General features: G+C 46.9%; 1 protein-coding gene across 1 annotated transcript in view; it reads left to right on the top strand.

The window, feature by feature from the left end:
* Window positions 1–23,303, top strand: part of LOC306774244 (SRSF protein kinase 3-like) — a gene marked incomplete at its 3' end in the record, with an annotated part of 55,856 nt that overhangs the window by 9,161 nt on the left and 23,392 nt on the right. Inside the window, exons 3-7 of the mRNA XM_079264245.1 lie at window positions 7,169–7,256; window positions 7,333–7,420; window positions 7,493–7,599; window positions 7,733–7,898; window positions 8,124–8,149. Of these exons, the coding sequence (XP_079120371.1) occupies window positions 7,169–7,256; window positions 7,333–7,420; window positions 7,493–7,599; window positions 7,733–7,898; window positions 8,124–8,149 (475 nt within the window). The remainder of the gene's footprint in view (window positions 1–7,168; window positions 7,257–7,332; window positions 7,421–7,492; window positions 7,600–7,732; window positions 7,899–8,123; window positions 8,150–23,303) is intronic.

The raw sequence follows: 23,303 nt of genomic DNA, 5'->3' as shown, positions 1-23,303 counted from the left end.
GGTTTACATGTTTTCTACGTTAGAAGATTTCCTGGTTTACATGTTTTCTACGTTAGAAGATGTCCCGGTATACATGTTTTCTACGTTAGAAGATGTCCCGGTATACATGTTTTCTACGTTAGAAGATGGCCCGGTATACATGTTTTCTACGTTAGAAGATGTCCCGGTTTACATGTGTTCTACGTTAGAAGATGTCCCGGTATACATGTTTTCTACGTTAGAAGATGTCCCGGTTTACATGTGTTCTACGTTAGAAGATGTCCCGGTTTACATGTTTTCTACGTTAGAAGATGTCCCGGTATACATGTTTTCTACGTTAGAAGATGTCCCGGTTTACATGTTTTCTACGTTAGAAGATGTCCCGGTTTACATGTGTTCTACGTTAGAAGATGTCCCGGTTTACATGTGTTCTACGTTAGAAGATGTCCCGGTTTACATGTGTTCTACGTTAGAAGATGTCCCGGTTTACATGTGTTCTACGTTAGAAGATGTCCCGGTTTACATGTGTTATACGTTAGAAGATGTCCCGGTTTACATGTGTTCTACGTTAGAAGATGTCCCGGTTTACATGTGTTCTACGTTAGAAGATGTCCCGGTTTACATGTGTTCTACGTTAGAAGATGTCCCGGTTTACATGTGTTCTACGTTAGAAGATGTCCCAGTTTATATGTTTTCTACGTTAGAAGATGTCCTGGTATACATGTGTTCTACGTTAGAAGATGTCCCGGTTTACATGTGTTCTACGTTATAAGATGTCCCGGTTTACATGTTTTCTACGTTAGAAGATGTCCCGGTATACATGTGTTCTACGTTAGAAGATGTCCCGGTTTACATGTTTTCTACGTTAGAAGATGTCCCGGTATACATGTTTTCTACGTTAGAAGATGTCCCGGTTTACATGTGTTCTACGTTAGAAGATGTCCCGGTATACATGTTTTCTACGTTAGAAGATGTCCCGGTTTACATGTGTTCTACGTTAGAAGATGTCCCAGTTTACATGTTTTCTACGTTAGAAGATGTCCCGGTTTACATGTTTTCTACGTCAGAAGATGTCCCGGTATACATGTTTTCTACGTTAGAAGATGTCCCGGTTTACATAATTTCTACGTTAGAAGATGTCCCGGTTTACATGTCTTCTACGTTAGAAGATGTCCCGGTTTACATGTTTTCTACGTTAGAAGATGTCCTGGTTTACATCTGTTCTACGTTAGAAGATGTCCCGGTTTACATGTGTTCTACGTTAGAAGATGTCCCGGTTTACATGTTTTCTACGTTAGAAGATGTCCCGGTTTACATGTGTTCTACGTTAGAAGATGTCCCGGTTTACATGTGTTCTACGTCAGAAGATGTCCCGGTATACATGTTTTCTACATTAGAAGATGTCCTGGTTTACATGTTTTCTACGTTAGAAGATGTCCCGGTTTACATGTTTTCTACGTTAGAAGATGTCCCGGTTTACATGTGTTCTACGTTAGAAGATGTCCCGGTTTACATGTTTTCTACGTTAGAAGATGTCCCGGTTTACATAATTTCTACGTTAGAAGATGTCCCGGTTTACATGTGTTCTACGTTAGAAGATGTCCCGGTTTACATGTTTTCTACGTTAGAAGATGTCCCGGTTTACATGTGTTCTACGTTAGAAGATGTCCCGGTTTACATAATTTCTACGTTAGAAGATGTCCCGGTTTACATGTCTTCTACGTTAGAAGATGTCCCGGTTTACATGTGTTCTACGTTAGAAGATGTCCCGGTTTACATGTTTTCTACGTTAGAAGATGTCCCGGTTTATATAATTTCTACGTTAGAAGATGTCCCGATTTACATGTGTTCTACGTTAGAAGATGTCCCGGTTTACATGTTTTCTACGTTAGAAGATGTCCCGGTTTACATGTGTTCTACGTCAGAAGATGTCCCGGTATACATGTTTTCTACGTTAGAAGATGTCCCGGTTTACATGTGTTCTATGTTAGAAGATGTCCCGGTATACATGTTTTCTACGTTAGAAGATGTCCCGGTATACATGTTTTCTACGTTAGAAGATGTCCCGGTTTACATGTGTTCTACGTTGGAAGATGTCCCGGTTTACATGTTTTCTACGTTAGAAGATGTCCTGGTTTACATGTGTTCTACGTTAGAAGATGTCCCGGTTTACATGTTTTCTACGTTAGAAGATGTCCCGGTTTACATAATTTCTACGTTAGAAGATGTCCCGGTTTACATGTGTTCTACGTTAGAAGATGTCCCGGTTTACATGTTTTCTACGTTAGAAGATGTCCCGGTTTACATCTGTTCTACGTTAGAAGATGTCCCGGTTTACATGTGTTCTACGTTAGAAGATGTCCCGGTTTACATGTTTTCTACGTTAGAAGATGTCCCGGTATACATGTGTTCTACGTTAGAAGATGTCCCGGTTTACATGTTTTCTACGTTAGAAGATGTCCCGGTTTACATGTGTTCTACGTCAGAAGATGTCCCGGTATACATGTTTTCTACGTTAGAAGATGTCCCGGTTTACATAATTTCTACGTTAGAAGATGTCCCGGTTTACATGTGTTCTACGTTAGAAGATGTCCCGGTTTACATGTTTTCTACGTTAGAAGATGTCCCGGTTTACATGTGTTCTACGTTAGAAGATGTCCCGGTTTACATGTGTTCTACGTCAGAAGATGTCCCGGTATACATGTTTTCTACGTTAGAAGATGTCCTGGTTTACATGTTTTCTACGTTAGAAGATGTCCCGGTTTACATGTTTTCTACGTTAGAAGATGTCCCGGTTTACATGTGTTCTACGTTAGAAGATGTCCCGGTTTACATGTTTTCTACGTTAGAAGATGTCCCGGATTACATAATTTCTACGTTAGAAGATGTCCCGGTTTACATGTGTTCTACGTTAGAAGATGTCCCGGTTTACATGTTTTCTACGTTAGAAGATGTCCCGGTTTACATGTGTTCTACGTTAGAAGATGTCCCGGTTTACATGTTTTCTACGTTAGAAGATGTCCCGGTATACATGTGTTCTACGTTAGAAGATGTCCCGGTTTACATGTGTTCTACGTTAGAAGATGTCCCGGTTTACATGTGTTATACGTTAGAAGATGTCCCGGTTTACATGTGTTCCACGTTAGAAGATTTCCCGGTTTACATGTGTTCTACGTTAGAAGATGTCCCGGTTTACATGTGTTCTACGTTAGAAGATGTCCCGGTTTACATGTGTTCTACGTTAGAAGATGTCCCGGTTTATATGTTTTCTACGTTAGAAGATGTCCCGGTATACATGTTTTCTACGTTAGAAGAATTCCCGGTTTACATGTTTTCTACGTTAGAAGATGTCCCGGTTTACATGTTTTCTACGTTAGAAGATGTCCCGGTTTACATGTGTTCTACGTTAGAAGATGTCCCGGTATACATGTTTTCTACGTTAGAAGATGTCCCGGTATACATGTTTTCTACGTTAGAAGATGTCCCGGTTTACATGTTTTCTACGTTAGAAGATTTCCCGGTTTACATGTTTTCTACGTTAGAAGATGTCCCGGTATACATGTTTTCTACGTTAGAAGATGTCCCGGTATACATGTTTTCTACGTTAGAAGATGTCCCGGTTTACATGTGTTCTACGTTAGAAGATGTCCCGGTTTACATGTTTTCTACGTTAGAAGATGGCCCGGTATACATGTGTTCTACGTTAGAAGATGTCCCGGTTTACATGTGTTCTACGTTAGAAGATGTCCCGGTATACATGTTTTCTACGTTAGAAGATGTCCCGGTTTACATGTGTTCTACGTTAGAAGATGTCCCGGTTTACATGTTTTCTACGTTAGAAGATGTCCCGGTATACATGTTTTCTACGTTAGAAGATGTCCCGGTTTACATGTGTTCTACGTTAGAAGATGTCCCGGTTTACATGTGTTCTACGTTGGAAGATGTCCCGGTTTACATGTTTTCTACGTTAGAAGATGTCCTGGTTTACATGTGTTCTACGTTAGAAGATGTCCCGGTTTACATGTTTTCTACGTTAGAAGATGTCCCGGTTTACATAATTTCTACGTTAGAAGATGTCCCGGTTTACATGTGTTCTACGTTAGAAGATGTCCCGGTTTACATGTTTTCTACGTTAGAAGATGTCCCGGTTTACATCTGTTCTACGTTAGAAGATGTCCCGGTTTACATGTGTTCTACGTTAGAAGATGTCCCGGTTTACATGTTTTCTACGTTAGAAGATGTCCCGGTATACATGTGTTCTACGTTAGAAGATGTCCCGGTTTACATGTTTTCTACGTTAGAAGATGTCCCGGTTTACATGTGTTCTACGTCAGAAGATTTCCCGGTATACATGTTTTCTACGTTAGAAGATGTCCCGGTTTACATAATTTCTACGTTAGAAGATGTCCCGGTTTACATGTGTTCTACGTTAGAAGATGTCCCGGTTTACATGTTTTCTACGTTAGAAGATGTCCCGGTTTACATGTGTTCTACGTTAGAAGATGTCCCGGTTTACATGTGTTCTACGTCAGAAGATGTCCCGGTATACATGTTTTCTACGTTAGAAGATGTCCTGGTTTACATGTTTTCTACGTTAGAAGATGTCCCGGTTTACATGTTTTCTACGTTAGAAGATGTCCCGGTTTACATGTGTTCTACGTTAGAAGATGTCCCGGTTTACATGTTTTCTACGTTAGAAGATGTCCCGGTTTACATAATTTCTACGTTAGAAGATGTCCCGGTTTACATGTGTTCTACGTTAGAAGATGTCCCGGTTTACATGTTTTCTACGTTAGAAGATGTCCCGGTTTACATGTGTTCTACGTTAGAAGATGTCCCGGTTTACATAATTTCTACGTTAGAAGATGTCCCGGTTTACATGTCTTCTACGTTAGAAGATGTCCCGGTTTACATGTGTTCTACGTTAGAAGATGTCCCGGTTTACATGTTTTCTACGTTAGAAGATGTCCCGGTTTATATAATTTCTACGTTAGAAGATGTCCCGATTTACATGTGTTCTACGTTAGAAGATGTCCCGGTTTACATGTTTTCTACGTTAGAATATGTCCCGGTTTACATGTGTTCTACGTTAGAAGATGTCCCGGTTTACATGTGTTCTACGTTAGAAGATGTCCCGGTTTACATGTGTTCTACGTTAGAAGATGTCCCGGTATACATGTTTTCTACGTTAGAAGATGTCCCGGTTTACATGTGTTCTACGTTAGAAGATGTCCCGGTTTACATGTTTTCTACGTTAGAAGATGTCCCGGTTTACATGTGTTCTACGTCAGAAGATGTCCCGGTATACATGTTTTCTACGTTAGAAGATGTCCTGGTTTACATGTGTTCTACGTCAGAAGATGTCCCGGTTTACATGTTTTCTACGTTAGAAGATGTCCTGGTTTACATGTGTTCTACGTTAGAAGATGTCCCGGTTTACATGTGTTCTACGTTAGAAGATGTCCCGGTTTACATGTTTTCTACGTTAGAAGATGTCCCGGTTTACATAATTTCTACGTTAGAAGATATCCCGGTTTACATAATTTCTACGTTAGAAGATGTCCCGGTTTACATGTTTTCTACGTTAGAAGATATCCCGGTTTACATGTGTTCTACGTTAGAAGATGTCCCGGTTTACATGTTTTCTGCGTTAGAAGATGTCCCGGTTTACATGTGTTCTACGTTAGAAAATGTCCCGGATTACATGTTTTCTACGTTAGAAGATGTCCCGGTTTACATAATTTCTACGTTAGAAGATGTCCCGGTATACATGTTTTCAACGTTAGAAGATGTCCCCGTTTACATGTGTTCTACGTTCAAAGATGTCCCGGTTTACACGTGTTCTACGTCAGAAGATGTCCCGGTATACATGTTTTCTACGTTAGAAGATGTCCCGGTTTACATGTGTTCTACGTTAGAAGATGTCCCGGTTTACATGTTTTCCACCTTAGAAGATGTCCTGGTTTACATGTGTTCTACGTTAGAAGATGTCCCGGTTTACATGTGTTCTACGTTAGAAGATGTCCCGGTTTACATGTTTTCTACGTTAGAAGATGTCCCGGTTTACATGTGTTCTACGTTAGAAGATGTCCCGGTTTACATGTGTTCTACGTTCGAAGATGTCCCGGTATACATGTTTTCTACGTTAGAAGATGTCCCGGTTTACATGTGTTCTACGTTAGAAGATGTCCCGGTTTACATGTGTTCTACGTTAGAAGATGTCCCGGTTTACATGTGTTCTACGTTAGAAGATGTCCCGGTTTACATGTTTTCTGCGTTAGAAGATGTCCCAGTTTACATGTGTTCTACGTTAGAAAATGTCCCGGATTACATGTTTTCTACGTTAGAAGATGTCCCGGTTTACATGTTTTCTACGTTAGAAGATGTCCCGGTATACATGTGTTCTACGTTAGAAGATGTCCCGGTTTACATGTTTTCTACGTTAGAAGATGTCCCGATTTACATGTTTTCTCCGTTAGAAGATGTCCCGGTTTACATGTTTTCTACGTTAGAAGATGTCCCGGTTTACATGTGTTCTAGGTTAGAAGATGTCCCGGTTTACATGTGTTCTACGTTAGAAGATGTCCCGGTTTACATGTTTTCTACGTTAGAAGATGTCCCGATTTACATGTTTTCTCCGTTAGAAGATGTCCCGGTTTACATGTTTTCTACGTTAGAAGATGTCCCGGTTTACATGTGTTCTAGGTTAGAAGATGTCCCGGTTTACATGTGTTCTACGTTAGAAGATGTCCCGGTATACATGTTTTCTACGTTAGAAGATGTCCCGGTTTACATGTGTTCTAGGTTAGAAGATGTCCCGGTATACATGTTTTCTACGTTAGAAGATGTCCCGGTTTACATGTTTTCTACGTTAGAAGATGTCCCGGTTTACATGTGTTCTAGGTTAGAAGATGTCCCGGTATACATGTTTTCTACGTTAGAAGATGTCCCGGTTTACATGTTTTCTACGTTAGAAGATGTCCCGGTTTACATGTGTTCTAGGTTAGAAGATGTCCCGGTATACATGTTTTCTACGTTAGAAGATGTCCCGGTTTACATGTTTTCTACGTTAGAAGATGTCCCGGTTTACATGTGTTCTAGGTTAGAAGATGTCCCGGTATACATGTTTTCTACGTTAGGATTCCGATGGAAATTTGTCCTATTTGTCTGAAATGTGTTTGCGCTTCAGGAAGAAGCGTTTTGTGGCATTAAAGGTGGTGAAAAGTGCTCCACATTACACCGAAACTGCTCTGGATGAAATCAAACTTCTCCGATGTGTGAGTCTTAGTTTCTGCATCACTGTCAGAACCAGTTTGTGTAGATTTTGACCAGGTTACCTGTCTGTCTTGCCAGGTAAGGGACAGTGACCCATCCGACGCATACAGGGAGACAATCGTCCAACTCATTGACGACTTCAAGATATCTGGAGCTAGTGGAATACGTATCCTTTACATTAGCCGTGAGAGGTTTCATTTCTGTTTCGGTTCCTGCGCTTTTCCTCAGCTTCTCCTAGATGTCTGCATGGTTCTGGAAGTTTTGGGTCATCAGCTGTTAAAATGGATCATCAAGTCAAACTATTTGGGACTTCCTCTAGTCTGCGTCAAGACCATTGTGAGACAGGTGAGACACACCTAACTGTAGGAGACATACAAAACTTGATGGACTTCGATGGACTCGTCAGCTGTTCTGAACTCTGACTTGTTGACCATGATGGAAATCCTGACTCATCCAGTGTGGTGACTCGTCTTTGCAGGTCCTGCAGGGACTAGACTACCTTCACACCAAGTGTAAGATCATCCACACCGACATTAAGCCAGAGAACATCTTATTGGTCGTTGACGAGGTTTATGTCAGAAGACTGGCAGCTGAGGCTACTGTCTGGCAGAAGACTGGAGCTCCGCCCCCTTCTGGATCATCAGGTGAGCAGGTGACATGTGATTGGTTGGAATGAGATGTTAGTTCTTATTGAACGGACCAGGACAAATCGCCATGAATAACTAGGAGCTGTGGTTTCTCCAGGCAGTTGCCATGGTAACATTCGGACCACTGTCTGCTTCCTGAGCTTCTGTTTCTAACTGCTCTGTTTCTCCTGTCTGTCTCGTGTCTGTCTTCTGTTCCTTCTGGTGTTTCCTTCCTGTCTGTAGTTAGCATGGCACCCAGGGACGCACAGGTAAGTGTCCCGGAGTGATGCATGCTGTGTTCTGATTGGTTACTGAGCATCAGGTGTGATACTGAGATGTCATTTTTAATCTCAAGCTGATGTCTGTTATTAAAGTTGATGGAATTTGAATTTTTGAAGAAGTCGTCCCTGACTTGTCAGAGTCCCAGCAGGACCTCTCAGTCTTCACATCCAGCCTGACGGCTACCAAGCATCCAGTTGCAGAGCATCAGATTCAGAGCTCTACTTCTGGTTTACAAAACAATAAGTCAAATGTCTCCTGTCTACCTTCACTCCTTCATCCAGAGCAACAGTCCCGCTCCACAGTTACATTCTACCAGTGGAAGACGCCTAGTGTTACCATGACAACGTGGGACTAAACCACCAGCAGACTCTTTTTCTCTGCTGGTCCAGGATGGTGGAACGACCTGCTTAACTCTGTCCGACCTGCAGAGTCCTTAGAAAGAATCATTCAGCTCTGACACGACTTAGCACAGTATAAGATGCATTACGTCTGCTGGTGTGATGTCATCATCATCTTGTAAGCCCGCAAAGGGACGATTGTCGGGAAGCTGACGGGGGGGGCGCGTCCAACGGGCTAATCACCGCCTGCTGCAGTCTGCTAAAGGGCGAGAGAATAGAATAGAATAGATCAAAGGAAAGAGTTGATTAAGGAGATGTTTCATACAAACGGACTTTTCTAAGTGTGTAAAATGGTCCCGTGAGAAACGGACAAAAAGCTTGTAAAAAACAAACCCAGACTCGAAAGTTTATAAAAACTTTGACAGAACTATGAAGTTCCTCCCGCTGCTGGCCTTCCATATGTCTGAGGGGATTTGCATTTTCGTCCCGTCTTCATCCCGTCTTCATCCTGTCTTCATCCTGTCTTCATCCTGTCTTCATCCCGTCTTCATCCCGTCTTCATCTCGTCTTCATCCCGTCTTCATCCCGTCTTCATCCCGTCTTCATCCCGTCTTCATCTCGTCTTCATCCCGTCTTCATCCCGTCTTCATCCCGTCTTCATCTCGTCTTCATCCCGTCTTCATCCCGTCTTCATCCCGTCTTCATCTCGTCTTCATCCCGTCTTCATCCCGTCTTCATCCCCTCTTCATCCCGTCTTCATCTCGTCTTCATCCCGTCTTCATCTCGTCTTCATCCCGTCTTCATCCCGTCTTCATCTCGTCTTCATCCCGTCTTCATCCCGTCTTCATCCCGTCTTCATCTCGTCTTCATCTCGTCTTCATCCCGTCTTCATCTCGTCTTCATCCCGTCTTCATCCTCGTCTTCATCCCGTCTTCATCCCGTCTTCATCTCGTCTTCATCCCGTCTTCATCTCGTCTTCATCCCGTCTTCATCCCGTCTTCATCCCGTCTTCATCTCGTCTTCATCCCGTCTTCATCCCGTCTTCATCCCGTCTTCATCTCGTCTTCATCCCGTCTTCATCCCGTCTTCATCCCGTCTTCATCTCGTCTTCATCCCGTCTTCATCCCGTCTTCATCCCGTCTTCATCTCGTCTTCATCCCGTCTTCATCCCGTCTTCATCTCGTCTTCATCCCGTCTTCATCCCGTCTTCATCCTCGTCTTCATCCCGTCTTCATCTCGTCTTCATCCCGTCTTCATCCCGTCTTCATCTCGTCTTCATCCCGTCTTCATCCTCGTCTTCATCCCGTCTTCATCCCGTCTTCATCTCGTCTTCATCCCGTCTTCATCTCGTCTTCATCCCGTCTTCATCCCGTCTTCATCTCGTCTTCATCCCGTCTTCATCCCGTCTTCATCCCGTCTTCATCTCGTCTTCATCCCGTCTTCATCCCGTCTTCATCCCGTCTTCATCTCGTCTTCATCCCGTCTTCATCCCGTCTTCATCCCGTCTTCATCTCGTCTTCATCCCGTCTTCATCCCGTCTTCATCCCGTCTTCATCTCGTCTTCATCCCGTCTTCATCCCGTCTTCATCCTCGTCTTCATCCCGTCTTCATCTCGTCTTCATCCCGTCTTCATCCCGTCTTCATCTCGTCTTCATCCCGTCTTCATCCTCGTCTTCATCCCGTCTTCATCCCGTCTTCATCTCGTCTTCATCCCGTCTTCATCTCGTCTTCATCCCGTCTTCATCCCGTCTTCATCCCGTCTTCATCTCGTCTTCATCCCGTCTTCATCCCGTCTTCATCCCGTCTTCATCTCGTCTTCATCCCGTCTTCATCCCGTCTTCATCCCGTCTTCATCTCGTCTTCATCCCGTCTTCATCCCGTCTTCATCCCGTCTTCATCTCGTCTTCATCCCGTCTTCATCCCGTCTTCATCCCGTCTTCATCCCGTCTTCATCTCGTCTTCATCCCGTCTTCATCCCGTCTTCATCTCGTCTTCATCTCGTCTTCATCCCGTCTTCATCCCGTCTTCATCTCGTCTTCATCCCGTCTTCATCCCGTCTTCATCCTCGTCTTCATCCCGTCTTCATCCCGTCTTCATCCCGTCTTCATCTCGTCTTCATCCCGTCTTCATCCCGTCTTCATCCCGTCTTCATCCCGTCTTCATCCCGTCTTCATCTCGTCTTCATCCCGTCTTCATCCCGTCTTCATCCCGTCTTCATCTCGTCTTCATCCCGTCTTCATCCCGTCTTCATCTCGTCTTCATCCCGTCTTCATCTCGTCTTCATCTCGTCTTCATCCCGTCTTCATCTCGTCTTCATCCCGTCTTCATCTCGTCTTCATCCCGTCTTCATCCCGTCTTCATCTCGTCTTCATCCCGTCTTCATCCCGTCTTCATCCCGTCTTCATCTCGTCTTCATCCCGTCTTCATCCCGTCTTCATCCCGTCTTCATCTCGTCTTCATCCCGTCTTCATCCCGTCTTCATCTCGTCTTCATCCCGTCTTCATCCCGTCTTCATCCCGTCTTCATCTCGTCTTCATCTCGTCTTCATCTCGTCTTCATCCCGTCTTCATCTCGTCTTCATCCCGTCTTCATCTCGTCTTCATCCCGTCTTCATCCCGTCTTCATCTCGTCTTCATCTCGTCTTCATCCCGTCTTCATCCCGTCTTCATCCCGTCTTCATCTCGTCTTCATCCCGTCTTCATCCCGTCTTCATCCCGTCTTCATCTCGTCTTCATCCCGTCTTCATCTCGTCTTCATCCCGTCTTCATCTCGTCTTCATCTCGTCTTCATCTCGTCTTCATCCCGTCTTCATCCCGTCTTCATCCCGTCTTCATCTCGTCTTCATCCCGTCTTCATCTCGTCTTCATCCCGTCTTCATCCCGTCTTCATCCCGTCTTCATCTCGTCTTCATCCCGTCTTCATCTCGTCTTCATCCCTTCTTCATCCCGTCTTCATCTCGTCTTCATCCCGTCTTCATCTCGTCTTCATCCCGTCTTCATCCCGTCTTCATCCCGTCTTCATCTCGTCTTCATCCCGTCTTCATCCCGTCTTCATCTCGTCTTCATCCCGTCTTCATCCTGTCTTCATCCTGTCTTCGTGTCGTCTTTATCCCGTCTTCATCCCGTCTTCGTCTTGTCTTCATTCCGTCTTCATCCCGTCTTCATCTCGTCTTCATCTCGTCTTCATCCTGTCTTCGTGTCGTCTTCATCCCGTCTTCATCCCGTCTTCGTCTTGTCTTCATTCCGTCTTCATCCCGTCTTCATCTCGTCTTCATCCCGTCTTCATCTCGTCTTCATCTCGTCTTCATCCTGTCTTCGTGTCGTCTTCATCCCGTCTTCATCCCGTCTTCGTCTTGTCTTCATTCCGTCTTCATCCCGTCTTCATCTCGTCTTCATGCCGTCTTCATCTCGTCTTCATCTCGTCTTCATCCCGTCTTCATCTCGTCTTCATCCCGTCTTCATCTCGTCTTCATCCCGTCTTCATCTCGTCTTCATCTCGTCTTCATCTCGTCTTCATCCTGTCTTCGTGTCGTCTTCATCTCGTCTTCATCTCGTCTTCATCCCGTCTTCATCTCGTCTTCATCCCGTGTTCATCTCGTCTTCATCTCGTCCTAGTCCCGTCTTCATCTCGTCTTCATCCCGTCTTCATCCCGTCTTCATCTCGTCTTCATCCCGTCTTCATCCTGTCTTCGTGTCGTCTTTATCCCGTCTTCATCCCGTCTTCGTCTTGTCTTCATTCCGTCTTCATCCCGTCTTCATCTCGTCTTCATCCCGTCTTCATCTCGTCTTCATCTCGTCTTCATCTCGTCTTCATCCTGTCTTCGTGTCGTCTTTATCCCGTCTTCATCCCGTCTTCGTCTTGTCTTCATTCCGTCTTCATCCCGTCTTCATCTCGTCTTCATCTCGTCCTAGTCCCGTCTTCATCTCGTCTTCATCTCGTCCTAGTCCCGTCTTCATCTCGTCTTCATCCCGTCTTCATCTCGTCTTCATCTCGTCTTCATCTCGTCTTCATCTCGTCTTCATCCTGTCTTCGTGTCGTCTTCATCCCGTCTTCATTCCGTCTTCATCTCGTCTTCATCTCGTCTTCATCCCGTCTTCATCTCGTCTTCATCCCGTCTTCATCCCGTCTTCATCCCGTCTTCATCTCGTCCTAGTCCCGTCTTCATCCCGTCTTCATTCCGTCTTCATCCCGTCTTCATCTCGTCTTCATCCTGTCTTCGTGTCGTCTTTATCCCGTCTTCATCCCGTCTTCGTCTCGTCTTCATTCCGTCTTCATCCCGTCTTCATCTCGTCTTCATTCCGTCTTCATCCCGTCTTCATCTCGTCTTCATCTCGTCTTCATCCCGTCTTCATCTCGTCTTCATCTCGTCTTCATTCCGTCTTCATCCCGTCTTCATCTCGTCTTCATCTCGTCTTCATCCCGTCTTCATCTCGTCTTCATCCCGTCTTCGTGTCGTCTTTATCCCGTCTTCATCTCGTCTTCGTCTCGTCTTCATTCCATCTTCATCCCGTCTTCATCTCGTCTTCATCCCGTCTTCATCTCGTCTTCATCTCGTCCTAGTCCCGTCTTCATCTCGTCTTCATCTCGTCTTCATCTCGTCTTCATTCCGTCTTCATCCCGTCTTCATCTCGTCTTCATCTCGTCTTCATCCCGTCTTCGTCTCGTCTTCATCCCGTCTTCATCCCGTCTTCGTCTCGTCTTCATCCCGTCTTCATCTCGTCTTCATCCCGTCTTCATCTCGTCTTCATCTCGTCTTCATCTCGTCTTCATCTCGTCTTCATCCCGTCTTCATCTCGTCTTCATCCCGTCTTCGTGTCGTCTTTATCCCGTCTTCATCTCGTCTTCGTCTCGTCTTCATTCCATCTTCATCCCGTCTTCATCTCGTCTTCATCCCGTCTTCATCTCGTCTTCATCTCGTCCTAGTCCCGTCTTCATCTCGTCTTCATCTCGTCTTCATCTCGTCTTCATTCCGTCTTCATCCCGTCTTCATCTCGTCTTCATCTCGTCTTCATCCCGTCTTCGTCTCGTCTTCATCCCGTCTTCATCCCGTCTTCGTCTCGTCTTCATCCCGTCTTCATCTCGTCTTCATCCCGTCTTCATCCCGTCTTCATCCCGTCTTCATCCCGTCTTCATCTCGTCTTCATCCCGTCTTCATCTCGTCTTCATCTCGTCTTCATCTCGTCTTCATCCCGTCTTCATCTCGTCTTCATCCCGTCTTCATCCCGTCTTCATCTCGTCTTCATCCCGTCTTCATCTCGTCTTCATCTCGTTCCTAGTCCCGTCTTCATCTCGTCTTCATCTCGTCTTCATCTCGTCTTCATCTCGTCTTCATCCCGTCTTCATCTCGTCTTCATCTCGTCTTCATCCCGTCTTCATCTCGTCTTCATCTCGTCTTCATCTCGTCTTTATCCCGTCTTCATCTCGTCTTCATCTCGTCTTCATCTCGTCTTCATCCCGTCTTCATCTCGTCTTCATCCCGTCTTCATCTCGTCTTCATCCCGTCTTCATCCCGTCTTCATCCCGTCTTCATCTCGTCTTCATCTCGTCTTCATCCCGTCTTCATCCCGTCTTCATCTCGTCTTCATCCCGTCTTCATCCCGTCTTCATCTCGTCTTCATCCCGTCTTCATCCCGTCTTCATCTCGTCTTCATCCCGTCTTCATCCCGTCTTCATCTCGTCTTCATCCCGTCTTCATCTCGTCTTCATCCCGTCTTCATCCCGTCTTCATCTCGTCTTCATCTCGTCTTCATCCCGTCTTCATCTCGTCTTCATCCCGTCTTCATCTCGTCTTCATCTCGTCTTCATCCCGTCTTCATCCCGTCTTCATCTCGTCTTCATCTCGTCTTCATCCCGTCTTCATCTCGTCTTCATCCCGTCTTCATCTCGTCTTCATCTCGTCTTCATCCCGTCTTTATCTCGTCTTCATCCCGTCTTCATCCCGTCTTCATCCCGTCTTCATCTCGTCTTCATCCCGTCTTCATCTCGTCTTCATCCCGTTTTCATCCCGTCTTCATCCCGTCTTCATCCCGTCTTCATCTCGTCTTCATCCCGTCTTCATCTCGTCTTCATCCCGTCTTCATCTCGTCTTCATCTCGTCTTCATCCCGTCTTCATCTCGTCTTCATCCCGTCTTCATTTCGTCTTCATCTCGTCCTAGTCCCGTCTTCATCTCGTCTTCATCTCGTCTTCATCCCGTCTTCATCCCGTCTTCATCCCGTCTTCATCTCGTCTTCATCCCGTCTTCATCCCGTCCTCATCTCGTCTTCATCCCGTCTTCATCTCGTCTTCATCTCGTCTTCATCCCGTCTTCATCTCGTCTTCATCTCGTCCTAGTCCCGTCTTCATTTCGTCTTCATCCCGTCTTCATCTCGTCTTCATCTCGTCTTCATCTCGTCTGAATCCCGTCTTCATCTCGTCTTCATCCCGTCTTCATCCCGTCTTCATCTCGTCTTCATCCCGTCTTCATCTCGTCTTCATCTCGTCTTCATCCCGTCTTCATCTCGTCTTCATTCCGTCTTCATCCCGTCTTCATCTCGTCTTCATCTCGTCTTCATTCCGTCTTCATCCCGTCTTCATCTCGTCTTCATCTCGTCTTCATCTCGTCTTCATCCCGTTTCCATCCCGTCTTCATCTCGTCTTCATCCCGTCTTCATCTCGTCTTCATCCCGTCTTCATCTCGTCTTCATCTCGTCTTCATCCCGTCTTCATCTCGTCTTCATCTCGTCTTCATCCCTGTCTTCATCTCGTCTTCATCTCGTCTTCATCCCGTCTTCATCCCGTCTTCATCTCGTCTCCATCTCGTCTTCATCCCGTCTTCATCTCGTCTTCATCTCGTCTTCATCCCGTCTTCATCTCGTCTTCATCCCGTCTTCATCTCGTCTTCATCCCGTCTTCATGTCGTTTTCATCCCGTCTTCATCTCGTCTGAATCCCGTCTTCATCCCGTCTTCATCTCGTCTTCATCCCGTCTTTATCTCGTCTTCATCTCGTCTTCATCCCGTCTTCATCTCGTCTTCATCCCGTCTTCATCTCGTCTTCATCTCGTCTTCATCCCGTCTTCATGTCGTTTTCATCCCGTCTTCATCTCGTCTGAATCCCGTCTTCATCCCGTCTTCATCTCGTCTTCATCCCGTCTTTATCTCGTCTTCATCTCGTCTTCATCCCGTCTTCATCTCGTCTTCATCCCGTCTTCATCTCGTCTTCATCTCGTCTTCATCCCGTCTTCATCCCGTCTTTATCTCGTCTTCATCCCGTCTTCATCCCGTCTTCATCTCGTCTTCATCTCGTCTTCATCTCGTCTTCATCTCGTCTTCATCCCGTCTTCATCTCGTCTTCATCCCGTCTTCATCCCGTCTTCATCTCGTCTTCATCCCGTCTTCATCCCGTCTTCATCCCGTCTTCATCCCGTCTTCATCTCGTCTTCATCCCGTCTTCATCTCGTCTTCATCCCGTCTTCATCCCGTCTTCATCCCGTCTTCATCCCGTCTTCATCTCGTCTTCATCTCGTCTTCATCCCGTCTTCATCTCGTCTTCATCTCGTCTTCATCCCGTTTTCATCCCGTCTTCATCTCGTCTTCATCCCGTCTTCATCCCGTCTTCATCCCGTCTTCATCTCGTCTTCATCTCGTCTTCATCCCGTCTTCATCCCGTCTTCATGTCGTTTTCATCCCGTCTTCATCTCGTCTTCATCCCGTCTTCATCTCGTCTACATCCCGTCTTCATCCCGTCTTCATCTCGTCTTCATCCCGTCTTCATCCCGTCTTCATCCCGTCTTCATCTCGTCTTCATCCCGTCTTCATCCCTTCTTCATCCCGTCTTCATCTCGTCTTCATCTCGTCTTCATCTCGTCTTCATCCCGTCTTCATCCCGTCTTCATGTCGTTTTCATCCCGTCTTCATCTCGTCTTCATCCCGTCTTCATCTCGTCTTCATCTCGTCTTCATCCCGTCTTCATCTCGTCTTCATCCCGTCTTCATCCCGTCTTCATCTCGTCTTCATCCCGTCTTCATCCCGTCTTCATCCCGTCTTCATCTCGTCTTCATCCCGTCTTCATCCCTTCTTCATCCCGTCTTCATCTCGTCTTCATCTCGTCTTCATCCCGTCTTCATCCCGTCTTCATCTCGTCTTCATCCCGTCTTCATCCCGTCCTAGTCCCGTCTTCATGTCGTCTTCATCCCGTCTTCATCCCGTCTTCGTCCCATCTTCATGTCGTCTTCATCCCGTCTTCGTGTCGTCTTCATCCCTTCTTCGTCCCGTCTTCGTCCCCTCTTTCGTGTCGTCTTCATGTCGTTTTCATCCCGTCTTCATCCCGTCTTCGTGTCATCTTCATCTTGTCTTCGTCCCGTCTTTCATGTCGTCTTTATCCCGTCTTCATCCCGTCTTCGTCTCGTCTTCATTCCGTCTTCATTCCGTCTTCCTGTCATCTTCATCCCGTCTTCATCCCGTCTTCGTCTCGTCTTCATTCCGTCTTCATCCCGTCTTCATCTCGTCTTCATCCCGTCTTCATCCCGTCTTCATCTCGTCCTCGTCCCGTCTTCATCTCGTCTGAATCCCGTCTTCATCCCTTCTCCATCTCGTCTTCATTCCTTCTTCATGTCATCTTCGTCCCATCTTCATGTCGTCTTCATCCCGTCTTCGTGTCGTCTTCATCCCTTCTTCGTCCCGTCTTCGTCCCGTCTTCGTCCCCTCTTTCGTGTCGTCTTCATGTCGTTTTCATCCCTTCTTCGTCCCGTCTTCGTGTCGTCTTCGTCCCGTCTTTCGTGTCGTCTTCATCCCGTCTTCGTCTCGTCTTCATCCCGTCTTCGTGTCATCTTCATCTTGTCTTCGTCCCGTCTTTCGTGTCGTCTTCATCCCGTCTTCGTGTCATCTTCATCCCGTCTTCCTGTCATCTTCATCTTGTCTTCATCCCGTCTTTCGTGTCGTCTTCATCCCGTCTTCATCCCGTCTTCATTCCGTCTTCATCCCGTCTTCATCTCGTCTTCATCCCGTCTTCATCTCGTCTTCATCTCGTCCTAGTGCCGTCTTCATCTCGTCTGAATCCCGTCTTCATCTCGTCTGAATCCCGTCTTCATCCCTTCTCCATCTCGTCTTCATTCCTTCTTCATGTCATCTTCGTCCCATCTTCATGTCGTCTGCATCCTGTCTTCGTGTCGTCTTCATCCCTTCTTCGTCCCGTCTTCGTCCCGTCTTCGTCCCCTCTTTCGTGTCGTCTTCATGTCGTTTTCATCCCGTCTTCGTTCCGTCTTCGTGTCATCTTCATCTTGTCTTCGTCCCGTCTTTCGTGACGTCTTTATCCCGTCTTCATCCCGTCTTCGTCTCGTCTTCATTCCGTCTTCATCCCGTCTTCATCTCGTCTGAATCCCGTCTTCATCCCGTCTTCGTCTCGTCTTCATTCCGTCTTCGTGTCATCTTCATCTTGTCTTCATCCCGTCTTCATGTCGTTTTCATCCCGTCTTCATCTCGTCTTCATCCCGTCTTCATCTCGTCTTCATCCCGTCTTCATCTCGTCTTCATCTCGTCTTCATGTCGTCTTCATCTCGTCTTCATCTCGTCTTCATCCCGTCTTCATCTCGTCTTCATATCGTCTTCATCCCGTCTTCATCTCGTCTTCATCCCGTCTTCATTTCGTCTTCATCCCGTCTTCATCCCGTCTTCATCTCGTCTTCATCTCGTCTTCATCCCGTCTTCATCTCGTCTTCATCTCGTCTTCATCCCGTCTTCATCTCGTCTTCATTCCGTCTTCATCCCGTCTTCATCTCGTCTTCATCTCGTCTTCATCTCGTCTTCATCCCGTCTCCATCCCGTCTTTCATCTCGTCTTCATCCCGTCTTCATCCCGTCTTCATCTCGTCTTCATCTCGTCTTCATCCCGTCTTCATCCCGTCTTCATCTCGTCTTCATCCCGTCTTCATCTCGTCTTCATCTCGTCTTCATCCCGTCTTCATCCCGTCTTCATCCCGTCTTCATCCCGACTTCATCTCGTCTTCATCCCGTCTTCATCCCGTCTTCATCTCGTCTTCATCCCGTCTTCATCTCGTCTTCATCCCGTCTTCATCTCGTCTTCATCCCGTCTTCATCCCGTCTTCATCTCGTCTTCATCCCGTCTTCATCCCGTCTTCATCTCGTCTTCATCCCGTCTTCATCTCGTCTTCATCCCGTCTTCATCTCGTCTTCATCCCGTCTTCATCCCGTCTTCGTCTCGTCTTCGTCTCGTCTTCATTCCGTCTTCGTGTCATCTTCATCTTGTCTTCATCCCGTCTTCATGTCGTTTTCATCCCGTCTTCATCTCGTCTTCATCCCGTCTTCATCTCGTCTTCATCCCGTCTTCATCTCGTCTTCATCTCGTCTTCATCTCGTCTTCATCCCGTCTTCATCTCGTCTTCATATCGTCTTCATCCCGTCTTCATCTCGTCTTCATCCCGTCTTCATCTCGTCTTCATCCCGTCTTCATCCCGTCTTCATCTCGTCTTCATCTCGTCTTCATCCCGTCTTCATCTCGTCTTCATCTCGTCTTCATCCCGTCTTCATCTCGTCTTCATTCCGTCTTCATCCCGTCTTCATCTCGTCTTCATCTCGTCTTCATTCCGTCTTCATCTCGTCTTCATCCCGTCTTCATCTCGTCTTCATCTCGTCTTCATCTCGTCTTCATCCCGTCTCCATCCCGTCTTCATCTCGTCTTCATCCCGTCTTCATCTCGTCTTCATCCCGTCTTCATCCCGTCTTCATCCCGTCTTCATCCCGTCTTCATCTCGTCTTCATCTCGTCTTCATCTCGTCTTCATCCCGTCTTCATCCCGTCTTCATCTCGTCTTCATCTCGTCTTCATCTCGTCTTCATCCCGTCTTCATCTCGTCTTCATCTCGTCTTCATCCCGTCTTCATCCCGTCTTCATCCCGTCTTCATCTCGTCTTCATCCCGACTTCATCTCGTCTTCATCCCGTCTTCATCCCGTCTTCATCCCGTCTTCATCTCGTCTTCATCCCGTCTTCATCCCGTCTTCATCTCGTCTTCATCTCGTCTTCATCCCGTCTTCATCTCGTCTTCATCCCGTCTTCATCCCGTCTTCATCTCGTCTTCATCCCGTCTTCATCCCGTCTTCATCCCGTCTTCATCTCGTCTTCATCTCGTCTTCATCCCGTCTTCATCTCGTCTTCATCCCGTCTTCATCCCGTCTTCATCTCGTCTTCATCTCGTCTTTATCCCGTCTTCATCTCGTCTTCATCCCGTCTTCATCCCGTCTTCATCTCGTCTTCATCCCGTCTTCATCCCGTCTTCATCCCGTCTTGATCTCGTCTTCATCCCGTCTTCATCTCGTCATCATCTCGTCTTCATCCCGTCTTCATCTCGTCTTCATCCCGTCTTCATCTCGTCTTCATCTCGTCTTCATCCCGTCTTCATCCCGTCTTCATCCAGTCTTCATCCCGTCTTCATCCCGTCTTCATCTTGTCTTCATCTCGTCTTTATCTCGTCTTCATCCCGTCTTCATCTCGTCTTCATCCCGTCTTCATCCCGTCTTCATGTCGTTTTCATCCCGTCTTCATCTCGTCTTCATCCCGTCTTCATCTCGTCTTCATCTCGTCTTCATCCCGTCTTCATCTCGTCTTCATCCCGTCTTCATCCCGTCTTCATCTCGTCTTCATCCCGTCTTCATCCCGTCTTCATCTCGTCTTCATCCCGTCTTCATCTCGTCTTCATCCCGTCTTCATCCCTTCTTCATCCCGTCTTCATCTCGTCTTCATCTCGTCTTCATCCCGTCTTCATCTCGTCTTCATCCCGTCTTCATCCCGTCCTAGTCCCGTCTTCATGTCGTCTTCATCCCGTCTTCATCCCGTCTTCGTCCCATCTTCATGTCGTCTTCATCCCGTCTTCGTGTCGTCTTCATCCCTTCTTCGTCCCGTCTTCGTCCCGTCTTCGTCCCCTCTTTCGTGTCGTCTTCATGTCGTTTTCATCCCGTCTTCATCCCGTCTTCGTGTCATCTTCATCTTGTCTTCGTCCCGTCTTTCATGTCGTCTTTATCCCGTCTTCATCCCGTCTTCGTCTCGTCTTCATTCCGTCTTCATTCCGTCTTCCTGTCATCTTCATCCCGTCTTCATCCCGTCTTCGTCTCGTCTTCATTCCGTCTTCATCCCGTCTTCATCTCGTCTTCATCCCGTCTTCATCCCGTCTTCATCTCGTCCTCGTCCCGTCTTCATCTCGTCTGAATCCCGTCTTCATCCCTTCTCCATCTCGTCTTCATTCCTTCTTCATGTCATCTTCGTCCCATCTTCATGTCGTCTTCATCCCGTCTTCGTGTCGTCTTCATCCCTTCTTCGTCCCGTCTTCGTCCCGTCTTCGTCCCCTCTTTCGTGTCGTCTTCATGTCGTTTTCATCCCTTCTTCGTCCCGTCTTCGTGTCGTCTTCGTCCCGTCTTTCGTGTCGTCTTCATCCCGTCTTCGTCTCGTCTTCATCCCGTCTTCGTGTCATCTTCATCTTGTCTTCGTCCCGTCTTTCGTGTCGTCTTCATCCCGTCTTCGTGTCATCTTCATCCCGTCTTCGTGTCATCTTCATCTTGTCTTCATCCCGTCTTTCGTGTCGTCTTTATCCCGTCTTCATCCCGTCTTCATTCCGTCTTCATCCCGTCTTCATCTCGTCTTCATCCCGTCTTCATCTCGTCTTCATCTCGTCCTAGTGCCGTCTTCATCTCGTCTGAATCCCGTCTTCATCTCGTCTGAATCCCGTCTTCATCCCTTCTCCATCTCGTCTTCATTCCTTCTTCATGTCATCTTCGTCCCATCTTCATGTCGTCTGCATCCTGTCTTCGTGTCGTCTTCATCCCTTCTTCGTCCCGTCTTCGTCCCGTCTTCGTCCCCTCTTTCGTGTCGTCTTCATGTCGTTTTCATCCCGTCTTCGTTCCGTCTTCGTGTCATCTTCATCTTGTCTTCGTCCCGTCTTTCATGTCGTCTTTATCCCGTCTTCATCCCGTCTTCGTCTCGTCTTCATTCCGTCTTCATCCCGTCTTCATCTCGTCTGAATCCCGTCTTCATCCCGTCTTCATCTCGTCTTCATCTCGTCTTCATCCCGTCTTCATCTCGTCTTCATCCCGTCTTCATCCCGTCTTCATCTCGTCTTCATCTCGTCTTCATCCCGTCTTCATCTCGTCTTCATCCCGTCTTCATCCCGTCTTCATCTCGTCTTCATCTCGTCTTTATCCCGTCTTCATCTCGTCTTCATCCCGTCTTCATCCCGTCTTCATCCCGTCTTCATCCCGTCTTGATCTCGTCTTCATCCCGTCTTCATCTCGTCTTCATCCCGTCTTCATCTCGTCTTCATCCCGTCTTCATCTCGTCTTCATCTCGTCTTCATCCCGTCTTCATCCCGTCTTCATCCAGTCTTCATCCCGTCTTCATCCCGTCTTCATCTTGTCTTCATCTCTTCTTTATCTCGTCTTCATCCCGTCTTCATCTCGTCTTCATCCCGTCTTCATCCCGTCTTCATGTCGTTTTCATCCCGTCTTCATCTCGTCTTCATCCCGTCTTCATCTCGTCTTCATCTCGTCTTCATCCCGTCTTCATCTCGTCTTCATCCCGTCTTCATCCCGTCTTCATCTCGTCTTCATCCCGTCTTCATCCCGTCTTCATCCCGTCCTAGTCCCGTCTTCATCTCGTCTTCATCCCGTCTTCATCTCGTCTTCATCCCGTCTTCATCCCGTCTTCATCTTGTCTTCATCTCTTCTTTATCTCGTCTTCATCCCGTCTTCATCTCGTCTTCATCCCGTCTTCATCCCGTCTTCATGTCGTTTTCATCCCGTCTTCATCTCGTCTTCATCCCGTCTTCATCTCGTCTTCATCTCGTCTTCATCCCGTCTTCATCTCGTCTTCATCCCGTCTTCATCCCGTCTTCATCCCGTCTTCATCCCTTCTTCATCTCGTCTTCATCTCGTCTGAATCCCGTCTTCATCCCTTCTCCATCTCGTCTTCATTCCTTCTTCATGTCATCTTCGTCCCATCTTCATGTCGTCTTCATCCCGTCTTCGTGTCGTCTTCATCCCTTCTTCGTCCCGTCTTCGTCCCGTCTTCGTCCCCTCTTTCGTGTCGTCTTCATGTCGTTTTCATCCCTTCTTCGTCCCGTCTTCGTGTCGTCTTCGTCCCGTCTTTCGTGTCGTCTTCATCCCGTCTTCGTCTCGTCTTCATCCCGTCTTCGTGTCATCTTCATCTTGTCTTCGTCCCGTCTTTCGTGTCGTCTTCATCCCGTCTTCATCCCGTCTTCATTCCGTCTTCATCCCGTCTTCATCTCGTCTTCATCCCGTCTTCATCTCGTCTTCATCTCGTCCTAGTGCCGTCTTCATCTCGTCTGAATCCCGTCTTCATCTCGTCTGAATCCCGTCTTCATCCCTTCTCCATCTCGTCTTCATTCCTTCTTCATGTCATCTTCGTCCCATCTTCATGTCGTCTGCATCCTGTCTTCGTGTCGTCTTCATCCCTTCTTCGTCCCGTCTTCGTCCCGTCTTCGTCCCCTCTTTCGTGTCGTCTTCATGTCGTTTTCATCCCGTCTTCGTTCCGTCTTCGTGTCATCTTCATCTTGTCTTCGTCCCGTCTTTCATGTCGTCTTTATCCCGTCTTCATCCCGTCTTCGTCTCGTCTTCATTCCGTCTTCATCCCGTCTTCATCTCGTCTGAATCCCGTCTTCATCCCGTCTTCGTCTCGTCTTCATTCCGTCTTCGTGTCATCTTCATCTTGTCTTCATCCCGTCTTCATGTCGTTTTCATCCCGTCTTCATCTCGTCTTCATCCCGTCTTCATCTCGTCTTCATCCCGTCTTCATCTCGTCTTCA

The sequence above is a fragment of the Telmatherina bonti genome, assembly GCF_933228915.1.
Source record: "Telmatherina bonti genome assembly, contig: scaffold_188, whole genome shotgun sequence".
Taxonomy (NCBI): domain Eukaryota; kingdom Metazoa; phylum Chordata; class Actinopteri; order Atheriniformes; family Telmatherinidae; genus Telmatherina; species Telmatherina bonti.
Note: the sequence above shows the minus strand (reverse complement) of the source record. Positions and strands in the feature narration are given on the sequence as shown.